The sequence below is a fragment of the Carassius gibelio genome, chromosome B5 (genome assembly GCF_023724105.1).
Source record: "Carassius gibelio isolate Cgi1373 ecotype wild population from Czech Republic chromosome B5, carGib1.2-hapl.c, whole genome shotgun sequence".
NCBI lineage: Eukaryota > Metazoa > Chordata > Actinopteri > Cypriniformes > Cyprinidae > Carassius > Carassius gibelio.
The window spans coordinates 23,481,553-23,509,537 of record NC_068400.1 but is presented as its reverse complement, the minus strand read 5'-3'; the positions used below and the strand labels follow the sequence as shown (position 1 = coordinate 23,509,537).

General features: G+C 40.5%; 1 protein-coding gene across 3 annotated transcripts in view; it reads left to right on the top strand.

The window, feature by feature from the left end:
- The window catches only part of LOC127957419 (tubulin-specific chaperone cofactor E-like protein), a 40,224-nt gene that overhangs the window by 7,804 nt on the left and 4,435 nt on the right, over nt 1-27,985 (top strand). For 2 of the 3 annotated variants that reach the window (XM_052555954.1, XM_052555955.1), the window contains exons 7-9: nt 497-623; nt 772-888; nt 8,880-11,815. In XM_052555954.1, the coding sequence (XP_052411914.1) occupies nt 497-623; nt 772-888; nt 8,880-9,204 (569 nt within the window). In that variant the 3' untranslated portion in view covers nt 9,205-11,815. Of the gene's footprint in view, nt 1-496; nt 624-771; nt 889-3,233; nt 3,237-8,502; nt 8,544-8,879; nt 11,816-14,750; nt 14,760-17,567; nt 17,697-17,819; nt 18,108-18,210; nt 18,349-18,521; nt 18,688-18,887; nt 19,121-19,466; nt 19,647-19,812; nt 20,384-20,574; nt 21,189-21,428; nt 22,000-22,085; nt 22,736-23,511; nt 23,617-23,723; nt 24,265-24,733; nt 24,934-25,295; nt 25,677-25,842; nt 26,130-26,222; nt 26,504-26,731; nt 26,843-27,054; nt 27,258-27,985 lie in introns of those variants that run through there. The other variant, XM_052555956.1, reaches the window with a different exon arrangement.

Sequence of the window (27,985 nt, the reverse complement as noted above, 5' to 3'; positions counted from 1 at the left end):
AAAATTGAAGCCATTATTCAATAAAATATTCCCTTTCACTGTAGCTCTCTACTATTCTTCTTCTGATATTCAGTAGGTTTCTGTGATTTTGGGTTGTAAATATTTTTAAGTACCTAATGATCATGTAGTATCAAAGAGTTAGTTCATCCAAAAATGAATTACTCACCCTCATATTGTTCCAAACCATTAGATAATTATTCATATAAAAAAAAAAACTTATTTATTTTTAATAAAACCTGAGTGGTTTCTGTCCCTCCATTTAAAGTACATTGCACTAAAACTTTGATGCTTTAACTGTCAAAGGTTTGGATGCATGGAGAGGGACAAAAGTTTCATAAATATATTTTAATTTGTGTTTTGAAGATGAGCCCAAGTCTAATGTGTTTGTAATGACGTGGGTGAGTAATTAAAAACTGACCAATTTTTTTTATTTTGGATTTTATTTTTATCCACTTTCATGGACTATTAACAGAAATGTAGGTGTTGTGTTATTTAGGGTTAAGTTGCTGGGAGGACATTGAGAAATTGAATTTCTTCCCAAAGCTTCAAGAAGTCAGACTGATGGGTATTCCTTTACTGCAGCCCTACACTGATCAGGAGAGACGTTGTCTTATGGTAGCACAGTATGTAAACGTACACAAAAGTATCTGCTTTTGCCATTTTTAAGTATTGTTGGAAATGATTGCACAAATCACTGTGGACACATATATTCCACGTCTCTTTCTGTTTCTCTCCCTCACACGAACTTGTCCTTCTTCTGTGTTTTGTAAGTTTGCCTCACGTGACTGTATTGAATGGCAGTGTTGTCACTGATGGAGAAAGAGAGGATGCAGAGCGCTTTTTCATCCGCTACCACCTGGACTGCCCTGAGGACGAGCTACCCCAAAGGTGACTCTCCTGCACCCCTTACACCACCATATACACAACTTTCTCAGTCTCTTTTTTTGTTTCTTTAGAGAACTATGTACAGTACATCCCAGAAAATTAGTGGTGTCTATGTATTGAGAACCTGCAGACTCGGGTCTTATTTGTTACCCATAACTGATGTTATGATTATAAGTCCAGTAAATGTCAGCAGATAATTCTGTTGTTTCAATGGAAGATCAAGTTAGAATATTTGGATTAAGAATTATGAGGTATTAAAGATGTAACAAAATGGCATTCAGAAAATAGAGATTAATTTTAATTTCATAATGACTATAATGAGCACTAGTTTCTTGTTCATATACAATGATTGTACTGAACAAGTCTTATGCTGTAATTTACAGTCATGGCCAAAAATATTGGCACCCTTGGTAAATATGATCAAAGGCGGCTGTGAAAATGAATCTGTGTTGTTAATCCTTTTGTTCTTTTATTTTAAAAAAATCACAAAAATCTAACCTTTCATTGGATAATAAGAATTTAAAAAGAGGGTTAAATATCATTATGAAATAAATGTTTTTCTCAAATACACGTTGGACACAATTGTTGGCACCACTAGAAATTCTTATTAAAATATCTCTAAAGTATATTCCCATTCATGTTCACAATTTTGAGCACTCCGGGGGGGTTATGTATATGAAATTATCCAGCAATGGTTTCCTGTTTCACAGAAATAAATAGGAGGGAAAACAAAGCCCAAATTCCCCTAATCTTCCATCACAATGAGAAAAACAAAAGAATATATTTCTGATGTGCAGCAAAAGATATTTGAGCTTCACAAATTAGTAAAGTGGCTTTAAGAAAACAGCTTGAGCAGTGAAAATTCCCATTTCCACCATCAGGGCAATAATTAAGATTTTCCAATCAACATAAAATGTTACGAATCTGTCTGGAAGAGGACGTGTGTCTATATTGTTCTAATGAACGATGAGGAGGAGAGTTTGAGTGGCTAAAGACTCTCCAAGGATCACAGCTGGAGAATTGGAGAAAATAGTTGAGTCTCGGGCTCAGAAAACCTTGAGGGTTTCAAGAAAACTTCTCCTGGCTTGTCCAAAAACAAACTAAAGCATATTCAGGTATCAAACATGACTGGAACTTCAAATGGGACTGGTTTCTATGGTGAGATGAAACAAAAAAATGAGCTTTTTAGCAGCAAACACTCAAGATGGGTTTGGTGAACACATGGATAAAAAGTACCCCATGTGTACAATGAAATATACTGCTGTATTTTTGATGTTGTGGGCCTATATTTCTGCTGGAGGTCCTGGACATCTTGTTTAGACACATGGCATCATGGATTCTATCAAATACCAACAGATAAAAAATCAGTAAGTGACTGACTCTGTTAGAAATCTTACAATGGGCCATGTTTGGACCTTCCAACCATACAATAATCCAAAAATAAACCTCAAAAACAACACAAAAATGGGTCACTGAGCACAAAACCAAGCTTCTGCTATAGCCATTCAAGTCCTCTGACCTGAATCCTACAGTAAATGAATGGGGTGAACTGAAGAGAAGAAGCACCAACATGGAGCTGGGAATCTAAAGGGTCTGGAGTGATTCTGGATGAAGGAATGGTCTCTGATCTCTTGTGAGGTGTTATCCAACCTCCATCAGGCATTATAGGAGAACATTTAGAGCTCTTAAACTGTCAAATGAAGGTTTCAAAAAGTATTGAATAAAAGGGTGCTGTTAATTGTGGCCAATGTGTATTGGAGAAAACATTTATTTCATAATGATATTTCCCCCCATTTTAAATTCTTATTATCCAATGAAAGGATACATTTTTGTGATTTTTTTTAAATAAAATATCTAAAGATGAACAATGCAGATTAATTTTCACAACCTATATTTACCAAGGGTGCCGATATTTTTGGCCATGACTGTAGGTTACATTCTCATACAGTTGTTCCACAGAGATTAAAGGTTAGTTTAGTCCTGAAGTTTTTTATTTGCAGTTATGTAATAAAATCGTAACATTTCGAGAGCCCAGCAAGGTTTAGCACAAAAATCTCTCTCGCTCTCTCGCTCTCTCACTCTCTCTCTGGCCATGATTTAAGTTTCATGGTGGCCATCCACACATTCCAACCTATTTTCCTTTTACTTCCTTTTCTTTGGTTTCTCCAGTTATACAGGTGACTTTAAACTCTCCCATCACTTATGTCTTCTGGCTTTCCCCTTTCCCTCATTGCTTATGTATTTGGGTGGGACTTTCAGGGGATATTTTGAAGGGTCTTTGCAGGTCAAAGACACATAAAACGGATCACCCACGTTCTTAACACACCCCATTCCACTTAACCTGGGAGAATGTGCAGCGGACTTTTGCAGTCACTGCGGCAAGCCCCAGCTTCCAGCAGGGTATTCTAACCTTTGGGAGACAATGTGTCCACTCTCTCCCTCCTCAAAGACGCCTTTGTACTGGAATACTCCAATCAGAAAATCGATACACAAGGTGGCAGCTTTATTCGTTCTTCCCCTCCTTATATCCCCCCTCCCTTCCTCCCTGTTCTTCTCTCCTGCCCCTTTTCATTTGCTTGAGGGGGATTGAGTTAGCTGGAGGATTTTTTTTAAAAGGGGATGGAATGACGTCCCAGACTCAGTCTCTCCAGTTTTTTCCATTAAGCGATGGAGATGCTGTTGCCTTTGTTCTGGAATGGCTCTCAGACCTAGTGAATTGATTAAGTTGTCTAAACAGTTATGACACAGTTCCTGCTCCAGCTATAGAATGTCAGAAACTAGAGATGAGGTGAAAATGGGCCTTTCTCAGAAATAGTAGTCTCAGTCTGACGTACCAGATACTAAAGAATGGTAACCCTTTCTTACACAATGATAATTGCGCCACACATGACTTGTAGGAGAAACTAAAAACTCAAAGCCATAGCATAAATACATAAAAACCACAAATTAAGAATCTCACAGCAATTGTTTGTTCCCCGAGTTAGTTAAAATATGGAAATGAAATGTATGAAATGGAAATGAAATGTATGAAATCCCAATTAAAAGAAGGGAACAAACTGAAAGTAGATGGGGACCACTTATAGAAGTTGTTCATACAACGAGTTCACTAAGTCTTCTGAAGCTGTGCAATAGTGAAGATCATACTGAAATGTATGCAGTTATTTATTGGAAATATGAATACAATTTTGATTGACAGCTCACCATTCACTTTCATTGTTTGACAAAAAGAAAGAAAATCGAATGTATTTCAAAAGACATGAGAAAGATTTCATGACTGGGTGAACCATTCCTTAACAACTCGATTTTTCATTTATTTCTTCTTGTGCCCACCGGGACCACTTCTTCAGAGACTTTCTTTTCAACACCTAGGTAAACTAAAACCAGGGAACACTGGCCCTCAATTCTGACCTCCTCACTTCATCCACATAATCTGTTTCTTTCTCTCTGTCCCTTTCTGTCTGTTTCTCTGGAGGGAAAGCCATTTTCCCAGAGGGACGAGGTTTAGATGAGAGTTGGCACTGGAGGGTGAAAGGGCAGGTGTAGAAGTAGATGGTAAACTCTAGATATGGGTTAAGGTTGTCCCCTCTTTGAACCCGACCTGCTCTTTCCCCCACCCTTTGGGCACAGATCAGAGCTTAGGCTATGTTACTGGCTCAGAAAAAAACGACAAAGATCGGAGAAACAGAGAAAGAGATGAACAGAAAGAAATTGTGCCTCCCTGACCTCAAACACACCGTTGGACTCATTGGTGTAGGGACCCATTCAGCCTAATATATGAAACTCAAACTGTGATAGCATGGTTAGAACCATTTGAGAGACTTTCAAAGTGATTTCACAGTAACCTTAGTCACATTTATGGTTGCTTAGACATAAACTTTAGGTATAAGTAGGCATGGGACTGTTATCTTTATAAAGCTGAGAAGATTTGAGTGCTGGCTTGTGTAATTCAAACCTTTCACTGCTTGATTGGACACAACAATTTTCTAGATCAGGTCTACCATATATATTTTGTTTAGCATTTACCTATGTATATCCTTCCAAAACTACTTCATGTGCACCAAAATAGCTTTTGTACTGTCTTGTTAACAAAAAAGGTGTTAAATACTTCAGCTTTAGTTTAATTAAAAGGCTGTGAGGTACACTTGTTATAGTGTATGTAAGAAAGCGAGAGGCCGTTAAATAGATGAAGGAGCTCTATATATTTAACAGCCTTTGAATGAGTAACTTAAACCTGAGCTGTGGCCATGGGCATGTTGATCCTCCCTTGGAGGAATGGGAAACAAATGAATGATAGCAGAGGGGAGGGATGCAAAGACAGGGATGACAGAAGGAGAGTGTGAGGAAAATGAAAGAAGCTATTGGTCTTACTGTCTTTGAGTAACCATAGCCTGGGACCTTGTTGACATTTTGACAGTGAAAGACAACATGGAGCCTACAAGGATGTAAGAAGGGCAATGTAAAGGGAAAATCTAAGTGCGTCACTCCTTACGGACAATGAGAAATTTAAGAAGATAAGTGGTTTGCATAACCAGGCTCTTTAGCATCCATCATGGTGGATGTCGATGCTAAAGATGTCAAGATAGAAGGATTCATAGACAACATGTAGAAAAGTTCCCATTAAAGCATTTAATCCATTTGCTGCAGTTTTAAAGCTGCAGTCCGTAACTTTTTTTGGTTAAAAATTATCCCAAATCAGTATTTGAGCAAGTACATAACCAGCCAGTGTTCAAAACTCTTGCCTTACTTTAGCTCGATTCACAACAGTTAGCTTATAATAATGTTTTCTAATTTGAGTGTTAAATGTAGGTTTTCGCAGGAAATTTGAGCATGCTGCTGCATCATTAGATCACGTCTTTAAACATAAAGAAGTTTTCCCAGCCAGTAGGCTATCGCATGTGAGGATCCTGCAGGTGAGGTGTCGATTATAGCCTTTTCTCACAGCAGCTGGAATAATGTATCATTTTGATGGCGGATTGTATTTCAGAAAGGATGTTTATGAAACACATGTGAATGAAATTAAATTATATTCCATTTTTAAATGTGCTTCTGATCACATATAGCCTGGGATTAGCCTACACAAGATTTGTATTTTAAAGAAAACCAGTTCGAAGGGAACATAATTAGCTTTTTGGGTTAAAAGTATTTCTTAATATGAAATTAGAATGGTATGACAATTAGAGATTAGACTGTACAGAAATTTTAATCTGCATGCTAATACACACTATAGGCAATGCTGATGTTGTTAATATTAATCATTTGAGAATAAAGTATAACAATAATAATAATTTGCATGGTTTGATGTGATATGAGCTAACTGATCATTAGATTTCATCTCCATTGTAGTGTGATTTATTGTAATGCTTTTTTCCTCAGTTCCTCAATGTATTCTAGTCTGAGAAATCAGTTCACATTCAAAGTACTTTTTATTGTCACTCAGGACACCTAGCGTCATAAGGAATGCAAGGTAGTGTCTACAGCTATGTCTGAATTCATTTGAATTCACTCGTTCCATAGTATTAGGGCTGTTGTCGGGGGGACAACCGACATATAGGGGATATTTTGGACATTAACGTATGCGTAAAATACAGAAATATCACTTTTTTTGACTGGTATTTTGTCTTGTGTTACTCTCAGTTGTTGGAAAACAAAACAATGATCTTGGTCTCATGTAACCACCCACATCATTACTATAGCAACCCATGTTGATATACGAGTTATTGCCAATGCCTACACTTAAAAACAGATTTGATTTAAGCTGTTCAAAATGAACGTCAGTCCTAAAAATGGGAAAGCACACATTGCAGTTATGTGGAGTGGTTCTGTGCTCCTGCTGCACCTTTCAAACAGACAGGTTCCCATGTTAAGTTTTAGGTATCTAAATTTTGAGCTTATTGTGATTGTGTGCCCGTTATCTACCTGAAAACAGACCATGATGTCTTTTGAGGGCATCAACAACAGCAGTATCTACAGTAGACTACTGTGAACCTGGTGCACTGCGTGGTGGCGACTGTCCGGTCCCATCTCGAGACTGATCTAAGCACTGTTCAAGGAATCCAAGGCAGCTATGTTATCACAGCGAACACCAATTTGCCTTCATTTAAGGAGCTTAGCCACACTAAATGAGACCCTTGATGGAAACTGTTCTTTCTCTCAGACAGAGTGGCACTTTGTATAGAGGGGGCAGTATTCCCATGGCGAAGGCAGGGAGCCACAGGCACCTACCCAGGCTCAGGCTCTGCTTTGTGGGGAGACTTTTCTGGACAAGCTGGGGAAATTACTTTGATTGGCTGTGTCGGTTACTGTAGCCCTCTAAAGCTAAAAGACTTTTTTGTGGAGATTTTATTTAATTGTTCCTGCTGATCTCCTCTTATCTTTCCCACAATCCTTCAGCAAGACGGGAAAGAAGGGAGGGTAAACGGGGTGGTGGTGAAAACTTTCTCACGGTTTAAAAACTCACTGTGCTTCACAAACACACAAACAGGTACACAAATACACAACTGCATCTTCTCACAAACACACAGACACACATACATTTCTGGTCACTTCTATGGTGCACTTACATTATTTTTGTATAGCGGAGTTGTCTTTTTTTAACAGTTGATGGTAATTCTTTTCACTTTTGATGGAAACAGACATAAACAGACGTCCCACCCTGCAAAAACTGATTTCTAGGAGATGGCGCAATAAATTCCTGACCATGTGGCTGGCCACTTCACCAAAAACACATCTTAAAGGATTAGTTCGCTTCCAGAATAAAAATTTCCTGATAATTTACTCACCTCCTTCTTCAGTTGAAAAGAAAGTATATAGTTTTTAACCACAAATGCGCATCTTGTACTAGTTTGACCTCACACATTACTTAGTCACACACACGTGATGTAGCCAGAAGTACCCACCCAGTGTTTACAAAGCGAACATGCAAAAAAATAAAAAATGCCCTTTACAAAAAAAAAAAGGGTAAAACAAAGTCGGACGATTTTGAAGTTGGATGAGAAAATGATGGAGATTAAATTTTTTTGCCGTACCCTACCATTTTGAACCAAAGTACACAAAGAACTAATCACCCATGACTTTACCAATGTGATCACGCTTTGCTAGATAAGACCCTTGGCTGGGACTGTGTAGAACCCTTTGAAGCTGCACTAAAACTGCCATTTGGACCTTCAACCCATTGGCTCTCATTTTAGTCCACTAAATGGCAAAAAATCCTGGAATGTTTTACTTAAAAAATTCATTTCTTTCGACTGAAGAAAAAAAGACATGTACATCTTAGATGACATTGGGTGAATACATTTTCAGGAAATATTTATTCTGGAAGTTAACTAATCCTTTTACAGGGGTGAGACGTCTGCATATGTACACATACCAGGTTTTGCAAGCATATATCATCGTAGATCATTAGCTCTGTTCCAAATCCTAGTTGACTTGTTAATCTACATAAGAAGTTGACTCTTATGACATGAAACCTCACTTTTGACTGAACTGGAACAAGTGGAGCAATCCACATAAGCAGCAACTCTGCAGAAAGATTGCTGGATGTAAAAGTATGACTCAGAATTGATCCAAATAGGGTTAGCATATTGCTAAGGTGTCATAGAAAGGAATTCTAAAACCCAGGAATAAGTTAGCATTTTTGAACTTCTGGACAAGCTTTTTTTGTTGCGAGAACCAGGCTGATGCTAACTTCCGGCTGACCTAAAATATTGCATTATTCAGTATATTTGTTTTATCCGTATTGCTAGTTATTTTGTAAGCAAAATGTTACTGCCTATTATCTGCAATAACAACCTTTTTTGTCATTATACTTTTGTTGATTGAAAATGTTTTCTAGCTAGGCAGTTCACTAGATTTTTGGAACAGAGCTTTTGTACATTCTCCCTATTCTTGGTGTCTTGACAGTCTTTCTGTTTTAACTAAAAGGGCATAACATGACTTAAATGCATGGGATAACTTAACATGGGTCTCTTTTTCTTACTGCTGTCCACTCTTTTCAGGTATCACACTTTGGTAGCACGCTATGGCCGCCTAGCCCCACTTGCGGAGGTGGATTTGCGCCCTCTCAGCCATGTCCAGGTAGCGGTGCGTTTTGGGGACCAGACAGAACCCCTAGAGCTCAGATTGGATCAGACAGTGGCAGACCTAAAGAAGCAGTTGAGGTCCGTGGTCCAGCAACCTCCAAACAAGATACGCGTGTTCTATATCGACCGGCAGCTTGGCTATCCATTAGAGCCTCAGGAGATGAAATATGGAGCACGAGCACTTCATTCCTACAGTATACGAGATGGAGATGAAATCTTGGTGGTGCCCAAAACACAGTGACAGAAAAGAGAGCAACAACTAAGCACTGTTTGGAAAAAAATGACTGGTTTCCAGAGTTACTGGGATGCCATCTTCCAATAAAGGCAATGTGAATTCTGTGAACAGAGCACAAATTAGCATGCCTTATGTTTAAGACAAAGAAAAACTGTCAGTCTGGTTTTCCAGCAGCTTCAAGCTTATTTAAAAATGGTCCCTAAAAAGAGACATTGAATCAGGATTAAAAAGGCCTTTTTAACTTCCACTTCTCTGCAGATGTGTGTATACACGACAAAAAAAATGTGGACTTTTCTTGTTTTGTGTGTGTGAGATTGCTTCTCAGGAATTACCCACAACCATATACATGCCTCTACTCTAAAAGAGCATTTATTAAAGGTGAAGTATGGAATATTTTGCCCTCTAGCAGCTGAGGGGTAAAACTGAAAGTTACTGCGGAGCAAACTTTTTTTGGTAATTATGTAAGTTGAGCTGCAGCTCTTTAGCATTGATAAATCTGATGGTTTGAAAGGAACAGGTGTACCCATGTGCAATCCTTTCATATGGGCAAATGACTTAATCAGTATCAAAACTGGCCCCCTCCTAAAAGAGAGAAAGAATCTAAAAAGACAGATAACCATGTCTTTTGAGCAGATAACTGTCTTTCCATGTTGTGGAAGATGATTCCTTATATGGTTTCATTTTTGAATGCTTCAATGAATTTATATTGCTCATCAGTTAAAATGATAAATTATGTGAAAGTGAAATAAATCAATCATAAATAAATCATTGAAATATATCAAAATGACTGAACACTAGGTCAAAATATGTAGATGTAGTCTTTGAATCCTTAGAGAGGGAGAGACAGGCACCTTAGGTCTTTTGGCTTCCAGTGCCCTTAACATAGTGTTAAGGCCGTGAGATGGGATGGTTGGATGGTGGTCTGGCGGGGAGTGGGGGCATATAGAAAGTGAACCCTATACTCCAGCTGTAACTCCAGCCACTTCTTTTCTGCTTGAATTACAACAGGGTCACCTACAATCCTGAAGCCCTATAAAGATTATGTAGGTGCAATCCCCTAGTCACCTCTCTCTCTGGTGGAAAGAGTCCTTCAATTATGTAGGTGCCATACTCTCACTGATGTTTAAAACAGATCATGGGCTGTTGGATTATAAATCTGCATTTGATTATTATGCCTATGTTACAGAGAAGGAAAACCCAAGGGGACCAATAATAGTAAAAATTAAGTTAATTAAATTTTTATTGAGTAGATATGCTTATTGTTGTCTTATTATATAAAGTGATATATTTAATTTTGAATTTGACTTTTATTTAGATTTTTTCTTTTTAAATCTTAAAACATATTACAGGTTTAAAGGAAGTTAGTTGAAGATATTTTTGTTGTCATTTGTTTACATCAAGGGAAGCCATACACAAATAATCTCATTTTGCCTATTTTAATAGCTTGCAAATGACTGTCAGTGTATTCTTTAAATAACTGTTCCCTTCCCAAAGAGAAGAGGTTGTTAAACTTAAACCAAAAACTAAATGGGTAATATAAATGTGTTGGACAGATACATACTAATTTTAACATTCAGTCTTTGTGGACTTTTTTTTTTAATTACAGTCAGCACATATCATATACATATAAGGAATTGGATTACCAGGGCTTGTCCTATTCATTCCCATACCATTTCCCTGCAGAACGGCTCTAATGTTGAAGTGACTGATATAGTATAGAGACTCCCTCTCTAGTTACCAAGCTGTCCCTATGAAACCCTATCCCAGCGGAAGGTGTTAACAGGGAGCTCAGAATCCATTAGGGGAGATTAGCTAAAGAGGTTATATATATTAGTGCTATTGATGGGGAGAAGAGTCTGCATGGATATTGTTGTCAGATATTTAGACATTTTCGTTTCAGTGTAACTGCATATGTCACACAGATGATCTGTTATTTTCACAGAGAAGCCCAGCTTCTGTTTGCACTCTAATATAAGTCTGTTATGCTTAAAAGTTCCATCGCTGTTTCAGTTGTGTCCTATTAATGGAATTTTAGTGGAGTGTCATATTTTTGTCAAAATTCCTGTGATTATACCATAATTTTGCCACATTTATTTATTCACTCCCTGTGTGATTTAATAATCGCAAAACCCCATTATGCTCCATTTGGATAATAATCCTGCATTATGCCAATGTCTCACTAGAACTGCATGTTTCTATTCTACAAACTGCCGTGTGTTCGCTTCCAGCATCCCCTTTATCCCATCTTTCAGCAGTGCCTGTGCCTCTACAAGTTTCTCATTGCTCATATTTTGTTCTTATTGTGTTGTGGTTGTGGTGATGACATTTGATCCTCTCTGTTCTGCTCCCTAAGGACACCTGGCCTGTAATGCCATGTTGTTAACAAAGCAGGTGCTGACATCTTTACTTATTCCTGGATCTGTATAATGGTGTTTTTCAGAGTTTAAAGAGGGCCATTGGCTCGTGCCATGGATACTATTTCAGTGTTAATGATTATATGAACACTGACATGTAATATTGTTGTAAAAGTGTGTGATATGTGTTATGAGGAATGGTATTTACCATGTGAAATTCTTTTGAATGCCATACTGAAATAAATGTTACAAAATAAATAGCAGCCAAGGCTTTGCATGAAATTAATTTAGTCTTGATGCCCCCCAAGCTGCAAAGGTAATGAAGTCTCTCTGTTTAATGACATTGTTTTATTGTTAGTGGACACAAAATGACATCTGACACAAACCATGTTTGACTGTATGTTGATGTTAATGATGTTAACAGCAGAAGTCCTCCATGTTAGCTCCTCATTTATTTTTGCCCAGCTCGTGAACTTGCAAAACTTGAGTGGTACATCACACCTGCATGGTCTTTCTGATAAAGCTAACCATGCAACCTGTTTACTTCACCAGGGTTACCTTTTCCTATTGCCTTTTCTGTTTTTTGCTGTGCCTTCTTCTAACTATTCCTCTTTTGTTGCCATACTTGTAGTTGTGTGTTTTACCCAGCTCACACTAGGGACTAGCCACTGCAGAGGCCTCACCAAGAGCTTAGGCAAATGCTAGCATCCAGCTGGAGTCTATCCAGCCAGTTCAACGCAACAGTTTGGCTGATAAAAAAGCATTGTGCCTAATTGGTTTCATCACATTCAGAAGTGCTGGCCTTTCCCTGTCACGCCTACAGGTGAAAGCTACACGTGCCAAACCTGGCATTGCTTTCACACTCTGAGACTCACGCACAGCTCTGTCCAACCAAGGCTTAAAACTTCCATCTCCTTAGCGGCCTTACTTCTGGGCAGCGTAACCTCCCAGAGTGCAGCAGTAGACAGAGTTCACTGGTGGATCGGCAACAGAGAGCGTTGTGCCAATCTGAAGGAAGAGGGACAAGGGGTTACCAGGGCATGAAAGCAGGGGTGGGCTACAAAGACAAGGTCACACTGAGAGCTGCTAAGGGATTTGGTGTGTTTTGGATAGGTGGGGGTTTTAAGAAAGTTTTTTTAATCACCTCACTCTGTAGGTAGAGCAAAAAAGACTGGCTGGGCAGCTGGTAGCCTGATCTACCGTGTGCATCACAGAGCAAGGAACGCTGAAGGAGGCTCATTGTGTGGCCAGGAGAGGGAGATGTTTTCTGAGAAGGTTTGAGTTACCTTAAGGGGGCTTGACATTGTTGAGTAAAGGAAAGAAAATGAGGGCAAGGCAAATGTTTGGTATTGGATGCATCAAGGGGCTTTGAATGAAAATTAAGATATTGGATGACCCAGCCAGGGTCTAGTCCAGGGCTTTTTCCAGCTTCCAGGGTCAGGCCTGATGGACCTACCAGCAAGCAACTATAGTGTTAGTGCGTCCAATTATGCTTGAGCCCTTTCCCACGGAAATGGTTCGATGACTCCAAAGGTCCTTGTTGTACCTGATGACATTATGGTAATTAGGTCAGCCTGATTTGGATCTGCCAGCTTTGGTTGGCAGGTGGTTGATGGAGCTGAGAGTTTGCAATTACATTTTATCAGACACTTGACTCCAATACCCAGACAGTGGAGTTAATGCTTATAGCCAAGCTCGTAACCATCTCTTGTTTTAGGACTGAAATTGGTTGTAAAGACGCAGAATTATCTCAGCTTGGTTGACCTATTCCATAACCACAACATTTCTGTCAACATGGTCAACATGAAAAAGAATGAGGGACAAATATAAAGACAAGACATTGAGTGATTAACCCTATTAGTAATCTCATTACAATGATAGAGGGAGATGACTGTGAAAAGATACGGATTGCTGTCTCCTCCTTGTCCTTACTCACTCTTTCTTTTTTCTGTGTCTGGTCATTCCAGCACAAGATGATTCAACTGTCCAACAGTCAGCCTGGGACCACATTGCACTCTTTGTCAAATTCTCTGTTACTGTTGTGCACTAGTTTAGTTAAGAGTATGGGCTGCATTTGCACAACAAAGCAACAAGGTGTAAAGGAACCCTCCACTGGGATTGGTCACAGGGAATCTGGGGTCTGCATCCGTCCAGTCGGCTTTCACACATCCTGCCCTCCTCCAGTATCTAGTTACGTCCACTGTCCTCCTAGAAACAATGCTGAGTCTGACTCAGATCTCACTCCCATCTTCTTCCCAGACCCTATCACCGTGGATACACCAATGATTTCCCCCCTTTTTGTTGTTATCTCGCCACCGCATCTATGGAAATGAGCCCTATTTGGAGACAAACTCAGGGTTGAGTGAGCTATTGCAAATGAGGCTGTCCTTAATTGGTGCAGGGAGCCAAGTAAGACAGGAGGGGGAGCACTGATTTACTTACACACGCACATACTTAAGAGTGTCCAAGTTGATTCATGTTAATGCGGTAACCCAAGCTCCTCTCCCTTTTTTCAGTGAAATAAAACAATGTTTTTCTGCTGTGTTTCCTTTTGTAAATAAATGCCCCTAGGGTGGGCCCTAGAGCCCCTGAAGAGATGCAGTGGACTGTGCACTAGTTATGGAGAGGGCTGCTATCTAGGGAATTGGGGTTCAGTCAAAAGGCCTGACATTTTCTTCAGAAATCCTCTTTGTGCTTACAGCTCTAGTTTCAATATTTCCCTTTAGTTACTTACCAAGCGCCACCCTTCACTGGTCCACAGCTCTAACCCCTTCTCTTATCCACTCTCTCTTTACCATTCTGCTCTTGTTCTTCGTTTTTTCCTCTTTTGAAAGTCTCAACCCCTTTCTCCATCCCCCACCCCTCTCTTTCCCTCTCCTATCCTCCCCCTTCCCCAAAAACTGATCTCAGATTAACTTTATCACTATCCCTGGTGCAAAAGGTAGCGCCTGCCTCTGATGCGTCTCCCTCCAGTAGAGTCACACAGGGAACCCACACACTCACTCCTCCTCTGTCCTCTCATTCTGGGATCACTTTCTCCAGACTTTTGCTCTTTGAAATCAAGCGTACCCTGAGGCACGGATTGGGCCGTGTTTGCCATTCTAGGCGGTTGTCCAGTGGAATTGGATCAGCAAAGAGCTCTGTGTGAGTGGAGGATTTAGGAGGGTTTTTCTGGGCAGTCTCCCCCTCCCTTTTCAGCATCCAAGAGCAGAGCCCCTCCACTCTTGAGACTGTGTTGATGGTACCCACTTGAATGTGACTTAGAGGCTGATGCACAGGTGACGTGCTGAACTTCCGTCCTATGAAGACAGGTGAGTGCTGAATTCTTAGTTATGGTCTCTGAACTGGAGCTCTTGTGTTTTATTCTTGTTTTCTTTTCTTATAACAAATTCACTGTCTTTATCACTTTCTCACAAGTGATGTTCAGGTGCTCTCTAACTCTTTTACACCTCCCTTCCCACTTGTTTTTGAAACACACTTTGTGCATGAAAGTGTAAATGATAGGCTTTAACTTCCAATAGGTAACAAAGTAATTTTGATAACATTTATCATTGGTATTAAAAGTAGTCGTCAGACAGACAGCTTGTTTGAAATCGGCTCCTGAGAGGTTAGCCAAATGAACTCTACCAGTCTATGTAAGTGATGTGGAGAGCAATGTATTTGCCTGTTGGCATCTCACACAGTATCTCATGGTTCACTTGGGAATCCCATCAAATGCCAGTTTTGTCTGTGCTGTGGTTTCATGACGGAAGATGGTATACAGGACATTGTCCAAAACGCATAGGCTCTATTCAGGAGACTTCAGTTATGTTGGAAGTTAGATATTCTCTCTCATTTGGCAATGGGAAGAAACGGTACACTTAAGACTATGACTTAAATATCGATAATTCAAGCAGCTTCAATTAAAATGTATGGTTGTTTCCATGCCAATTTTAGAATGTTATAATTAATGTCATCCTGATATTGTTTGCATTGAAATGTAATGTCATATTTCCTCTGATTTCTAGAAAAAAAAAAAAACTAGTAGTAACTTTTTTTTTTTCTTCTTGCTAATTTCTTGCATTTTTTATTTATTTAATTTAAGACTGATTTTTTATTTAAGTTATGAAACGTTCTTTACTGTATGATAGTTTTATGCAACAGCACAATGCTAAATTAATTAGCTAAGGCTGGATATTTATCTTACTAGACAAAGGCACAGATCATCCGATTCCTTTTGTAAAATTTAAACATTGTATGAAATATGAAAAATTTGATTAGACTTACATTTGATAACATGTCCTGATTATTTGAGCTATGATGACATTGTGAGCTTTGGTTTGTTTTGTTGAGTGAAATCTGACATCATAATTCTGGATTTGTGATACTATGAAGAGCTGACATAATTAACAACATGCAATTGTTTTGTTTTTTTTCTTCCCTAATACAACTAAATTATATAAAATTACAAATTTCTTTCCATACACATGACATATAAGTTAAAACCTTATCATTTGCATAATCTGATATTTGAGAGGTTGCAAGGTTATTTTGGCACACTAAGGACAGGTGAAATCTAAAGGGAGTGAAACCCAAACTTCAGCCCCTCAGGGTTGCCATAAAGACCCTAGCAACTCAAGCCTGCTTAATTAAACCCATTAGCCTAACTGTTCACAGCCCTCTCTCAGATGCCAACAAGTCATAACACATAAACACTTGGTAATAGACCCTTGAGACGATGGAGAGGAGCAAGGCAAGTTCTCCCAGCCACGGGCTCATTGGCACTGTGGAGGACTGGAACGGCACCACCATAGCCCACTCACACGGTAGTGCAGGAGAATGTGATCCCAACACATTGTTCCCCATCACATAATAGAACCTTTTCAGCTCAAGGTGAACAGGCCCACCATGGAGAGGGAGAAAGGGGCAGAATGCCCTCATGGGAGACCTGGGAGACTGTTCTTTAAACCAGGGAAGATTGAAGACAAATGTGTCTTGGCTTAGCTGTTTATTTATTTAAATAGGTTTATTATCAAGCTATTTTTTAAATATTATACTTAGGGCTGCACAATTATGACAAAAATCACAATTGTCGATTATTCCCTTGAAATTGAAATTCTTGAAATTCCCTTGTATGATGTTTATACAATTGTTTGATGCAACTGCAGGCCATATTTTTATATGAAAATAAACAAGCTGAAAACACTCAAACAGATTTTTTTTTTAGTATTTTTTTATTGTTTTAAGTCTCAAATGTCAACTATACATCAGATTAGTTTCTTCTTTAAATTATAAAAAAGTAAAAATATGAATGGGATTATAATGTTATGCTAAAACTAAAATTAAAATAATGGGGAAAAATCCTTAAGATAACATGTAGAAAGATAAAAAAAAAATCATCTTAAGCATGCAGAATGACATAAGTGGACTTTTAATGATTAATTGCAGCTTTGCACAATTACGTAATTGTGGCATCCATCATTGTAATCGCGATTAGAAACTTGATTAATTGCACAGCCCTAATAATAATATTAATGTTCCTTTTTAATCTTAAAATAGTTTATGTTTGGAGAGCTGGTGGCACTACAACATCACTTCTGTTTCGTGATGAATATTTTGATGTTTCTCAGGTGTTTAGGATGGTCAGAACAGGCACTTTAGTCTCTCTTCTCCAGCTCTTCAGCACCCTTGCACCCAGAAGAGGTAAGTGATGTCCACTCTGTACTACATAAACTCTCTCCTGCCTCCACAACAGCTCATGAGCATTAGATGGAACAGTGAAAAATGGACGAAAAGAGCCAAGGCACTGAATAAAGACTCAGACAATAAGTACAGGTGTCAAAAAGACTTTGAGATGTTAGAACCCAAAACCTTTTCCAAGTCTGTGGAAATTACTTAATCGTTCTGAAAAGTATTTTCAGATTTCGATAAGCAAACAGCTTATGTGTACCACATCTATGCAAAAAGACACCTCACTGAATTTACATATTTTAAATCCATTCTTCACAATCTGTCCTCTGCTTAGCTTTTTCTCAGGATACCCTCTACCCCTTTGGACCAGCTCACAGGGATTTAGAAACCCCTAAGATGGATGATGGCAGTTCTCCAGAGTTTCCACTACTAATTCCGTTCATATTATTCAATGTGCCCTATAGGTCCCTTTATGTAAGTGTCCAAAATATACAAGAGAACTGTGAGAAAAATCAGCCAAACTATCAATGCAACATCTTAGCTGTTCGATTCTGCAGGGAATTGTGTAACAGCACACCATCTTACATTTCCCAATAGGTCAACAACAATGGAGTGATCTCCTTCAACGTTCAGGTGAGTCAATTCACTCCAGAGGCCTTTCCCCTCAGTGACAGCCGTTCCTTCATTGCCCCTTTATGGGCTGACGTGCATAATGGTATCCGTGGGGATGTGTACTACCGTGAGACAACAGACCCAGAGACCCTGGAGAGGGCCACTCAGGATGTCAGAAAGTATTTCAAGAATATGGTGTCCTTCACTGCCAACTGGGTCTTCATCGCTACCTGGAATCAGGTCACCTTTTATGGAGGCAGCCAGACAACCCCGGTGAGCCAAAAAGAGTTTTATTGGCATGACCAATGTAAAAAAAATTTGAATGAGCAACATGTACAACCACCAGGAAAATGAAGTCATTCTTTTTTCTTGTCAGGTAAATACATTTCAGGCAGTTTTGATCTCTGATGGACAAGCTTCTTTTGCTATGTTTAACTATGGAGAGATCAGCTGGACCACAGGCACGGCTAGTGGAGGAGACCCTCTTACGGGCCTGGGAGGAACCACAGCACAGGTAGGATCATCTTAAAATTCTCGTTTGTGATATAACAGTTGTTACAGAGGTTGCTGTAGTTGTTACAGGGGTTCTGGTGCATTAGATAGTTCCCTGGGAAATGTTTCCACCCTCTGAAAACTCACGACACAATTGATCTCTTTATCAATCTCTACTATGATTGCGCTCTCTAGGCAGGTTTTAATGGTGGAGATGTCAGCCATTACTTAAACCTTCCCGGATCACGCTCGAATGAAGTGGTCAACATTGAACATACCACTAATGTTAACGTGCCAGGACGGTGGTTCTTCCGCATCGATGCTGACCAGATAGACCCAGCAAATGGCTGCGGCCACAATGGTACAACAGAAACTATATAGTTATAGTTTTATAATGTTTTCATGGTATTTGGTACATTAAATGAATATTTTACTTGTGAATACTTTAATTGTGTGTTCCTTGTTTATTTGCCATATACACTTTTTATTCAACATGTTCTGCTCATGCCCTGTCTTACACTCTCTTCTTTTTGTGTGTCTCCACAACCTTTTTTTTTTCAGGGCGGTTTTACCGGCGTGGGGAGGTTTTCTGGTTATCAGACCAATGCACTCAACGATGTAGGTGTCTTGATTTGGATAATGAGGTCATCTGCCAAGAAACTCCATGTGGTCAGTTAGAAACCTGTGAACAGGTGGAGGGGGCTTACTACTGCCAGCCTACCCGTACCAGCACCTGCGTGGTGTTTGGAGACCCCCACTACCACACTTTCGATGGATTTCTTTATCATTTTCAGGTGCAGTACAGGGTTAAAATCCATAACAATAGGCATTAATAGTTAATTCTAATAATAATGGATGAATAGATGACTTGTTCTCCTTTGTTGCATTCAAAAGTACACTTGGCAAACTGATGCTTCTGGAAATAGTTAAGTATGAAATTTCTAAACCAAGAAATATAACAAAAATATTAGGATCATCATATTTCACAAATTGAGTTTATAAGATATCCATTATCAGAGGTTAGGCTAGAAGTTAAGCTCTTATTAGTTTAACCTATCACAAGCTGAATATCATGCAGTTTTTTTCTGTGAAGTTAAACTGTAGGCTTAAACTATGTGATTTCCTTGATCTCTCATCCAGGGCACTTGCTCATACCTGTTGGCTCGTCCATGCTGGGAAATGCCTGGTTTGCCCTTCTTCAGTGTGGAGGCCAAGAACGAGAACCGTGGTGTGACCACTGTGTCCTGGCTACGGGATGTGACAGTAGAGGTGTACAACCATCGTGTCACACTACCCAAAGGGACTCTGGGAACTGTGCAGGTCAGCTTTTTTCATGTCTTAATCCTTTAAATTTTAATCTGTTACTCCTACTAAACTGACCAATTGTGCAGTATGAATAGCAGCCTAGTTGATTAAATTGTTCTTGTAGGACACAGGCAATATAACCTTTCTCAATGTCTTTCATTTTGTGATTCTGTTGTTTCAGGTGGATGGTTTGATAAAGACTCTCCCTGTTCAACTTCAACTAGGCGCTGTCAAAGTATACCAATCTGGCGTTGCTGTCGCTTTGGAAACAGACTTTGGTCTTTTGGTGACCTATGACGGACTGCACTACGCCTCAATCTCCCTCCCCAGCTCTTATTTCAACAACACTTGTGGTCTATGTGGTAACTACAATGATGACCCCGCAGATGACCCCGTGTTGCCAGATGGCTCTTTGGCAGAGAGCGTAGTAGAACTGGGTGGTAGCTGGCGAGCTGAAGACACAGATTTTCGTTGTACCGATGGCTGTGCCCAGAACTGTAGCATCTGTGAACCAGCAGCCGAAGCATTCTACTTTCGCTCAGACTACTGTGGGCTGATCAATAAGACTGATGGACCTTTCAGAGACTGCAGGGCTGTGGTAGACCCCACAGCATTTGTATACAGCTGTGTTTATGATATGTGCAGCAATCGTGATAACATCACCACCCTGTGTCAGGCTATACAGGCATACGCACTTGCATGCCAGGCCTTGGGAGTCACTATACGACCCTGGAGATCACGCTCATTCTGTGGTGAGTGATATCAGGTGTGGCCTTAAGGCTAACTCTATGTCAATAAAGTCCAGACATCGTAGAGAGTTCTTTTAGAGGTTAAATCAAGTACACATTATTAAATACTTTTCTCACTTTCTATCATAAATACATTCTTTCTATGTTCTCTTTTGCACTGACCTTGTATTTTTCCATTTGTCATCGGCTCTTAGTATTGACATGCCCTGAAAACAGCCACTACCAAGTCTGCACAAGTGCATGTCCTGCCTCCTGCTCCGACCTGACATCACACCTCTACTGTGCCCATCCATGCACTGAGGGATGCCAGTGTGACCAGGGCTATGTGCTGAGTGGCAGCCGATGCGTCCGTCGCTCCGAGTGTGGATGTGAACGTGATGGTCTGTACTATGCCCTAAATGAGACTTTCTGGGCAGGGGAAGGAGGGGAGGTGGGTGAAGAATGCTCCCAGCGATGTGTGTGTGGCCCATCAGGTGAAGTAAAATGTTTCAATGACTCTTGTGGTGAAGGCGAAGTCTGCGTGGCAGAAGTTGGGTTGTTGGGATGTTACCCTCGTCGTGAAGCATTATGTTCGCTGTCTCAGACACAAATACTGGCTACGTTTGATGGGTCCACAATGCCGTTGCCTGATGAGAGCTCATTCTACCTAGTGAAGACTTTGGGACGCTTGCCTGCAAATGTTACATCAGTGGAGGTGAAGATTGGCAGGAAGCTGGTGAATAAGGGCCCTACATGGCTGCGGCCAGTGGTGGTTAGGGTGGGACATCTGGAAGCACAGATAGGTGGCTCGGATTTTGACTTGATAAAGGTTTGTGGTGACTTCCATATCCTCTAATCTGCAAAAAAAAAAAAAAAAAAAAAGAGTGCCAGTTCCTGTCTGTGAAAGATGAAAGATGTGAAGATACCTACTTGGGACACTTCACGTTAGCAATATCATTATTTGTATAATAGCTTAGATTGTTCCTCAATATATTCTCACATATTGTTCAGATCAAGTTATCTGATTGTGTGACATGCTGATGATGCTGTAACTCTCCTCTCCACCCAGGTCAACAGTGAACCAGCAATTCTTCCTTATGTCCATCCAGTGGAGCCTTTAATGATATACCGGTCTTCTGCTAATACCACAGTGATTGAGTGGAGTGGTTTAGTCCGCACCCGATACTCACGTCAGGGCCTGCTAAACATCACTCTTTCCACCCTCTTTTACAACACTACCTGTGGTCTTTGTGGTTTCTTCAATGGAGATCCAATTGATGACCTCCGTCTACCTAGTGGAAGGCAGGCTGATACACCGGAACAGTTTATTGAAGGCTGGAGAGCCATTGCGGATGATCTGACATGCAATGGCGACTGTGAGGACTTGTATCGTATGTGTACAGATTTAAGGCTGTACCAGAGCCCGTGGCTGTGTGGAAACATCAATGACCCAGGAAACAGCTCGTTCCTGGCTTGCCACATAGCTGTTAACCCCTCTCCTTTCTTCAGGAACTGTCTCTACAACATGTGTGTGAAGGAAGGAAACCGTTCTGCCCTGTGTAACTCCCTCCAGGCATATGCTACAGCTTGCCAGGATGCGCAGATCAACTTGGGAGCCTGGAGGAGTGCTACCAACTGTCGTAAGTGTGTTTGTTGTTTCTCTCTTTAATAATTTTCAGCACCTTCTATCCCTTTCACATAGTTAACTTTTTCATTCTTTCTTTAGCTCTTCCCTGCCCAGAAAACAGTCGTTTTGATGAGTGTACCTCTGCATGCCCTCTCACTTGCTCTAACTTGGATGATCCTGAGGAGCCGTGCCCTCTACCCTGCTCAGAGGGCTGCCAGTGTGAAGAGGGATATGCCCTCCGCGATGGCATCTGTGTGGCACGTAGCGATTGTGGCTGCTTCTACCTGGGCCGCCAGCTAGCCACCAATGAGACATTCTGGACAGACTGGGAGTGCCAGGAGCGCTGCTACTGCAATGGCACAGACAACAGCGTCTACTGCACCTTCTCACCCTGTCACCCAGAGGAGTACTGCCAGGAGAATGAAGGCCTGTTCTTCTGTCAACCAAGGACAGTGGCCATGTGTGTTGTTGCTGGTTATGGACACGTTTTGCCATTTGGAGGTGTACCATTTGACATTCAGAGCAGCTGTACTCTTCGTCTGGCCACTACTGAGTGTGGAGAGGGGGACAATGAAGGCTTTGGGGGACTAGACAGTGCAGAGACAGTTCTGGGGGGACTGCCCAAGTTCCAGTTTTCAGCTCGGAATGAAGAGAGAGACACAGGCCAGTCTATATGGGTGCGGGGATTTGTTCTGGAGGTCTATGGATATGAAATTGAGGTGTCACAAAGTTTCAAACACACAGTCACGGTAGGTTTGTCATGAGCTATGAGTTAAGATAATGAACAATATGAATCTTTATCTTTTGTTTGCTTCGTTTTAAGCAGGTTTAAACATGTCCCAGAATCGTAATTGGCATAAACCTCAATATTGATTTGAGTGGTACAAGTAGCATGTTCATATTTGTGTGTACAGATGTGATCCAGCAGGCAAAGCTGATTTGGATCAGTACAAAATTCTACACCTGCACCTGAAACAGACAGCTACTCATATAATTTTTGTCCATTTGCATGAGTGGCAGACATTTTATAATCACAAGAATTCATCTGTTATTCTAGAACACCACCTTTTGAAGGTCAAACTCCTCATTTTTATGACACTAAGTTATTTAGTCAGCCAGACAGAAGAACTAAACAAAGCAGTACATTTTTTCAGGTGAGGGGTATAATATTTCAGCCACCATCTGTTACCACACTGGAGCAGATACAGAGGGAAACTTATAACTGAGTGATGTCTGGAATGAGTTCACAACACCATTGAAAGATCTGAGGAACTTTAGATCAAATAAAGATTGAGGGGAGAAGAAAACCAAGTTCGAGAATGAGAGACAGAGGGAATCATCATGAATCTGGCTTTTGAACTCTTTTAGATAATATAGATAGATGATAAACAAAAAATGGATAAAAGGAGATTATATAAGAAGCAAAGTCAGAAGATGAGTCTGAAAGGGATGTATTATGTACTAAATAGTTTTGACTGCTATATTGAAACAAATGTCAATGTTTTAAAGTATTTATCTCTTTTAGGTGAATAAAGAGCGCCTGTATCTGCCTTTAAAACTTGGTCCAGGAAAAGTTAACATCTACACCCTTGGTCTGCAGTTACTTGTGGAGACAGACTTTGGTCTGAAGGTGGAGTGCAAATCAAAATACATATTGCAAACCACTTTTATGCTTGCAAAACACATTCTGTACACCGTTACATCCTGTAAGCTAATACACAGTTAATATCTCTACAGGTGGCTTTTGATTGGAATACGTTACTGCTTCTGACTCTTCCTCGCAGTCTCTTTAATGCCACCTGTGGTCTCTGCCAAGGAATGCCCATTACTGGTCCCGCACTAAGTGTCACAGAATGGGGCATGGCATGGGCAGAACGTGACACCTTTTGCCAAGTGGGTTGCGGGGACTCTTGCCCTCGCTGTGGATTGGCTGAGAGGGGCCTAGCTGCTGAGGTCCCGGCCCAAGTAACAGATGCTGTTGGTAACATTGACATCGATAACGGTAACCCAGGAAACCGTTTCCACTTTGCTGAAGGGTTGTATGTGTATGTCGAACCTGAGGCAGTGAGATTATGTGGACTTATAATAGACCGTGGAGGTGTGTTCGCACGCTGTCATAGCAAAGTGGCACCAGCATACTTCTACCAGAGCTGTCTGCAGGATACATGTGTAGATCAAGGTGCGAGAGAGACCATCTGTAATTGGCTACAGGTTTATGCCACTACCTGTCAGACACAAGGAGTGTCTGTCATCGGCTGGAGAAATTCCACACCTTGTGGTGAGATTTTATGTTTATTTGAGTTTATTTACTCTTACGTCACAATCTTGTTTTGCATAAAAATCAATGTTGCTTTCTAAGGCAAGCATCACAACTATTATTTTTATATACATCTTATTTGAGGTTAGGGGTTTGTTCTACAGTAAATTGTGTGGATTATTAAGAGAGAGATGTGCAGTTAATTTTCAGAGAAAGTGATCAGAGAAAAAACATAGACTTACAATGAAGGAGGAACTTGACTTAGACCAGTAAACTGCCACTTAACCAGCCAAAATGTGGCGAACCACAAACCATGGCTTAATTTCCAAATGTTCTGTTTTCCTAACATAAAAACTACAAGACATTTTATCACAGTCAAAGCCCCTTGAATGCCACACATTCATATAAGCCCTTTGAAGTGAAATACAATACATCCTCCCCTTTACTTCTGGAGGAGCTCACCCGTCCAATGAACTATGTGTGTTCCCAGTACTGTCGTGCCCCGTGAACAGCCACTATTCCAGCTGTATGATGGTGTGCCAGCCGCAATGTGCCCCTGCACGTGGACAGAGAGACTGTAACCAGTACTGTGTTGAGGGGTGCCAGTGTGACCTAGGCTATGTGCTTAATGGAAAGAGCTGTATCCTCAGTCAGAACTGTGGATGCTACACGGATGGTAAATATTATGAGGTAAGACAAAACTAGACAAAGCCAACACATCTAATAAAAGATATAATTAAAAAAAAACTATATTAAAAGCATGCACTACGAAAATACAATACCAAATTATTATTTAACTGCCCCACTTTTTTATGTATCTAATCAGATTACCTAGGAAAAAAGAAATTAAAAGAGTATTAAGATATAATAAATAATAAGACTTAATTCATTATTAAGCATTTGTGCTCCATAAAAGAGTGATAAAAGTTCAAAGAAAGACTGAATTTAGTATTATCAGTTAATCAATTATCAACCAATTATCAACTAGAAGCCAAATATTAACAGACTTTTGTATGAGTAACTGTTTTCACACTATTTTCTCTGTCTCTAAGCCTAAGCAGTTGTTCTGGAACAGTGACTGCACTAAACGCTGTCAGTGTATTGGACGGAATCTGATTCAGTGTGACCCACGGCGATGCAAAGCAGAGGAGGAATGCGTCCTACGTCACGGTGTGCGAGGATGCTTTGCCCGACGTACTCAACACTGTGTGGCATCAGGCGGTGGCGTCTTCCGTACTTTTGACGGTGCCTCTCTTCGTTTACCTGCCTCATGCTCCTTTGTTCTTTCAACGATCTGTCACAAGCTGCCCGAGTTATCTTTTCAACTCATTGCCAATTTTGACAAGTGGAGTACACCCAACCTAACCACCATATCCCATGCTTACCTCTACATCAACGAGGAGAACATTCTCATCTCCGGAAACACAGTTAAGGTGGGAACTTCAAAATTGTAACACAAATTACTGCTCTACTGGAAAGTGAATATTGGAGCTAGCATTAGAGGATGGATTTTTGACTTTCTTTCTTATATGTTGACTATGAAATTATTATGTAACGATTATGCAGGTAAATGCTAAATGTTTTCCTCTGTTGTCTCAGGTAAATGGTACGCCCGTGTCCGTACCTTTTGTCACCGGTCTAATGACCCGAGTATCCACATCAGAGGGGTTCCTGGTGATCGACACTCCCCAGGACATCCAGGTGCGTTATAACCGATTCAACACCCTCAGCATTACGATGGGCCCACGGCTGCAGAACAAGGTGTGTGGACTGTGTGGGAACTTCAATGGGGACCCCTCTGATGATTACATCACCTCCCGTGGAAAGCCTGCCGTCAGTGCACTGGAGCTGGCTCAGAGCTGGAAAACCAACGGCATGCAGAACAGGTTTACATTTATCACTCATCTCGTTAGTTTCACGCTGTCCTCTTTTCGTTGCCACTCATTTTCAATCCTCCATTAACTGACTCTTGCCTGTAGTTGTGACGAGACGCAGTATGTGGCCCTGGCTCAATCCTGTGATAATACAGCAGTATCAGAGCTCCAGGGAGAAGACAACTGTCTGAAGCTCACAGATTTGAAAGGTTTCTTCCAGCCCTGCCACGGCCTGCTGGACCCTCACCCCTTCTACCAGTCTTGTTACATGGACGGCTGCTACAACCACCGTAAGGCCCAGGTGTGCGGCTCAATGGCAGCCTACGCCGAGGCCTGCCGCTCTTTCGGCACACTCACCACCAAGTGGATCGCGCAGGAGAACTGCTGTAAGAGGACCCTGCCACCTACTGGATAAGCACAGGCAGCACAGCTCGCTTGTCATTTTTAGAAGTACATTCTACATGTATCTTAAAAAATAAATGTATATTTATTCGATCATTTTTATTATTATGATTTGTTCCAGGGACTATCACAAGTCATTTTCACAATTTCTGACAAACAGATATTTTATTAGAAACATTCTGTGCTAACTTTGTAACTGGACCTGTCTTTAGCAGAATGGATCTATGACCCCTGTGCAGGAGAGATTTGCTCGAACACCACATGTGAGCAGGAGAATGGAGGAGATCTGTGTGGCTGCCCTGAGCTGCCCAGCACTGAAATTAGTGAGTAAAAGAAGATGTATTGTGGCAGAAATAAATATAAATCCTTTGTAAGGTCACTTTATCATTCATTCATCATCAAACCCATTCACATTATCCTGTACTAGTTACCTTTTATGTTATAATGTTAGGCTAAGTGCTAAATTAAATGGTCATATAATAAACTGGTATGAAATATTGAGAAAAGACCTTATATCTTGTACCTTTTGGCGTAGGTGAGGATGACATAATCCAGGCAGAGGTGACCTGTAAACACGCTCAGATGGAGGTTTCTATCTCTAAGTGCCGTCTGTTCCAGCTGGGCTTCGAGAGGGAAGACGTACGAATTAACGACCAGCACTGTGCTGGTATTGAGGGAGAGGATTTCATCTCCTTCCGTATCAACAATACCAAGGGACATTGTGGCTCCATTGTGCAGGTGAACAAATCCCTCCTTTCCCTCATTAACAATTGCTCAAGATCAGACCGTCTCAGTTTTTAGACAGTATGGGCTCTGCCTCTTGAGAGAGTGGAAAGTACTGGTTCTGGTTCCATTCACATCCATTTCCATGTGAATACAAGCAAAGAAGTTTAGGTTTGGTGCACATCTGCGCAAAGACATTGGAGCGATAGTTTAGACCAGTGGTTCTCAACTCCAGTCCTCGTGACCCACTGCTCTGCACATTTTGTATGTGTCTCTTGTCTGACACACTCAGCTCAGTTCATGGATCTTTCTCCTAATGAGCTGATGATCTGAATCAGGTGTGTTAAATAAGGGAGACATACAAAATTGTTCGCCCATGAGGTCTGGAATTGAGAACCACTGACTTATAGGACCAGCTTAAGCAGGTTTTAAATGTATTTGTTTCACTAATGTCTCAGCTTCACAAACTCATCATCTAACATCCTAAAAAATTTTTTGCCATTACACATTCATAATGTACATTTTTCTAAAGGGAATAGTTTTACCCTCTGTGAAACCATACTGCCGCCTTGTGATGAGTTCAATGAAGAGCCTTGAGATGAAAATAATATTATTCATTAAATTTTTTGAGTCGAAATGTAAATGGTTCCATATGATTGCAATGCATTTTTTAAGAGTGTGCTGCGTTTATGCTTGTTTGAATATTAAATAATCGGTTTGAGTCTTATGCTTTGAAAAAATAT